Source organism: Octopus bimaculoides, chromosome 16 (assembly GCF_046866305.1).
Source record: "Octopus bimaculoides isolate indiv1 chromosome 16, ASM4686630v1, whole genome shotgun sequence".
Lineage (NCBI taxonomy): Eukaryota > Metazoa > Mollusca > Cephalopoda > Octopoda > Octopodidae > Octopus > Octopus bimaculoides.
The window spans coordinates 37,584,003-37,587,087 of NC_142943.1; the positions used below are offsets into that span (position 1 = coordinate 37,584,003).

Below are 3,085 nucleotides of genomic sequence, written 5' to 3' on the forward strand. Positions count from 1 at the left end.
ATAATAATAAAGGGAATGAAAGTTGAGCAGAGAATTTTCTCACACGCTTCATATCAAAATATTAGTATTCCATCATTCTGTTGTTCTATTCTTTATAACCGAATTATTAACTTGTTACCTCTAGCCTTCAGTATAGCTTATCTTTGCAGCCGATCTCTCTCTCTCTCTCTCTCTCTCTCTCTTTCTCTCTCTCTCTCTCTCTCTCTCTCTCTCCCTCTCTCTCTCTCTTCCTCTCTCATAGCATGTCACTGGCCTATAACGTTCCACTGACCGACGACTTCTGACCCTTTTTTCTCGGGCGGTTCTACATTGATCAGATAAATTTCTTTGCGTGGTTTTCCGTTTTTCCTTGTAGCTTTTATTTTTGTTCATTATTATTTTTTTATTTCGACCTCTTTATCCACGTCATCTTCATCATCATCATCATCATCTTTTTCATCATCGTCATCATTATCATCATTTCGAATGCGCACATACACTGTTCTCTCTAAATAAATCCGCATGTATTACACACATATATTATACATACAGGCGTAATAGATAGATGTTAATGACTACCGGGGAGGCAGTTCATACGAGGAAGCAGACCAGAGACAGAGTTAGCAGGGCCAACCAGTTGTCGAGCGGCCGTTTGAAGAAGAGGATCCAAACGTTTTTAAGGATAACGAAGGGGAGTGAGCTTAAAGAAATACACACATACTACATACATACTTACATTGAACTTGCAAGAGAGAGCGTGAGTGGAAGTAAGAGAGAGAAAGTGTGAAAGAAGGACAACAAAGACAGGGCGGGCGGGAACGTGAGAAAGATATTGAAAGAGAGAGAGAGTGAGAGGGGGAGAGGAAAAGACAGACAGCGACACCGAGTCAAGGAAGAAGTGTATAAGTGTGTATGTGCGAGAGGGAGAGACAGATAGAAGGAGGGAGAAAAGGAAAAAAAGGTAGTGAAAAGAGCTAAAGAAGGGGAGGAATGAAGTCGTAGAGTGGGTGGTAAAAATAAAGCAAGTGGGCGAAAACATTGCCTCACTTTTACCCACGGAAGAAAGGAAAAGGAGAGAAAAAAATCGAATGAGAATTATTGTTATACAACAAACCGCTCTCAACGAGGGAGAGAGAGAAGAAGAAGAAGAAGAAGGATAAAACAAATAACAACACAAAAAGTGAGCGAAAGTCCAACAGCCTGCTTTTTCTATGAAGAAAGCTACGGAGAATTGCGAATAAACGACCATAATATACAGATTGCTGTTTATATGAGGAGAAAGGAAAAATTCAAAGCAGACGAAAACGTAATCGACAACGAAATTTAAGTGAAGAATGACACAGTGAGGCGAGTTTGTTCACAGGAAGGGGACATGGTTATATTTACGACCATAACAATAGGAAGAATAACAACAATATTAATAACAGGTAAAATATTATAATATGTTGTAACGTGAATATTAAGAAGTAAGAAGAAATATTTGCCAGACTTTTTTTTTTAATATCTGAAAGAGTAAGAGAAAAGGTAACGAGAAAAAGAGGAAGAAAATATATTAAAGAAAAGAAACTTGACTTGAATTGCAGCGAAAACGAAACGTATATATAGAGACATATATATATATAATATATATATAACTGTTTCCCGTTTTGGATTTTCGGATTTTTTCTTGGATCTTTCCATGACTGCTAACTGTTTCTATGAAACTAAAACCCGAACGAGTACACCAGACGTTCTTGGATCATAAACTTATATTATTCCACAATAATTACACATATTTATAGAGCTATATATTTATACAATTACAAATATACATATACATATACACAAATACAAGCACACCACATACATATATTTACACATATATACCTATACACGTGTGTATATATATATTGATGTATATATATTTAAACATATTTCAATCGAAATACATACACACACGCATATATATATATTAAAGAAATGTATGAATAAATAAATATACATAACTGTAGACGATATTTCTTATGAAAATAAGTAAACATAAATATAGCATTTATACATAACAATATTAATTTATTCGAGGTATTTATTCAAATTTTCTCATATATTTTTTCTTTACTCTAATTTTTTTTTAAATAAAAAAAATAATCACCTTTAATTTTGGTTCGTGAGGCAAAAATAACCTTTTTCCCAAATGAACCCCTATGCATTTCGCGGTTGGCTACCGAATGCATACGCCGAAACTGCAAGCTGTGATCGGAACTTCCCCGTCTATGGATCGTGGTCGTCCGGATATTTCGCCCCATCGTCCGTTTATTCCCTGCCAGCGGACACGCCGAAACAACATGCGAACGGACCCGATTGGAAAATACAATCTATCTATCCGCACACGATGGAACATCCGACGGTAACCAAGGACGTTACAGGAACCACAGTGGTGAGTGGAACTGCTCCAGGGGTACCAGTTTCGCACATGAAATCTTCGTACGACAGTGTAATGTATAAAGGCAGTTCGGGAAATAACCACACGGGGACCAAAGCTGACATGGAAAATTCTTCGAAAGATGATAGTCAACGAAGCTGTTGTGTTCTTTCTTGTTCTTGTAATAACCAACAGAGAATAAATAATTATGACACACCATGGCGAGGGGCAGATGTGTCAACAGGGGTCGATTTGCCCGGCGCCAAAAACGGAGCGATGTCCTCTTACCAGTCATTCTGTCAGAGAGGTAAGTTAAGAATCTTCTACATATATTTCGTAATTACGTGTAAAATTCTTCCTTTATTTTCATTGTTATATCATTTGGAATTTGTTTGTTGTTGTGGTTCGCTCTTATTTATTTCGTCCTGCCTTCCCTCCCTTATTTTTTAATTCTTTCTTTCCTTCAACGAAAGAGTTCCAAGGATGAAGCTTATTACTATACAAATGTGTGTGTGTGTGTGTGTGTGTGTGTGTGTGTGTGTGTGTGTGTGCTAGGGTACTTATATGTGTGTATAGATATGAAAGAAAACAGACGTGTGTGTGTGTACGAGTATGCATTAATGACTATAGACATATGTGTGAGTGTAAATGCATTCATATAAATAGATATGCTTCTATATGAATGAATATATATACATATATGCA

General features: G+C 36.6%; 1 protein-coding gene across 2 annotated transcripts in view; it reads left to right on the top strand.

Moving 5' to 3' along the window:
- The first annotated feature begins 318 nt into the window (after positions 1-318).
- The window catches only part of LOC106869293 (uncharacterized), a 361,908-nt gene continuing 359,141 nt past the window's right edge, over positions 319-3,085 (top strand). The window contains exon 1 of one of the 2 annotated variants that reach the window (XM_089364453.1): positions 319-2,687. In XM_089364453.1, coding sequence (XP_089220579.1) covers positions 2,153-2,687 — 535 coding nt within the window. In that variant the 5' untranslated portion in view covers positions 319-2,152. The remainder of the gene's footprint in view (positions 2,688-3,085) is intronic. The other variant, XM_089364452.1, reaches the window with a different exon arrangement.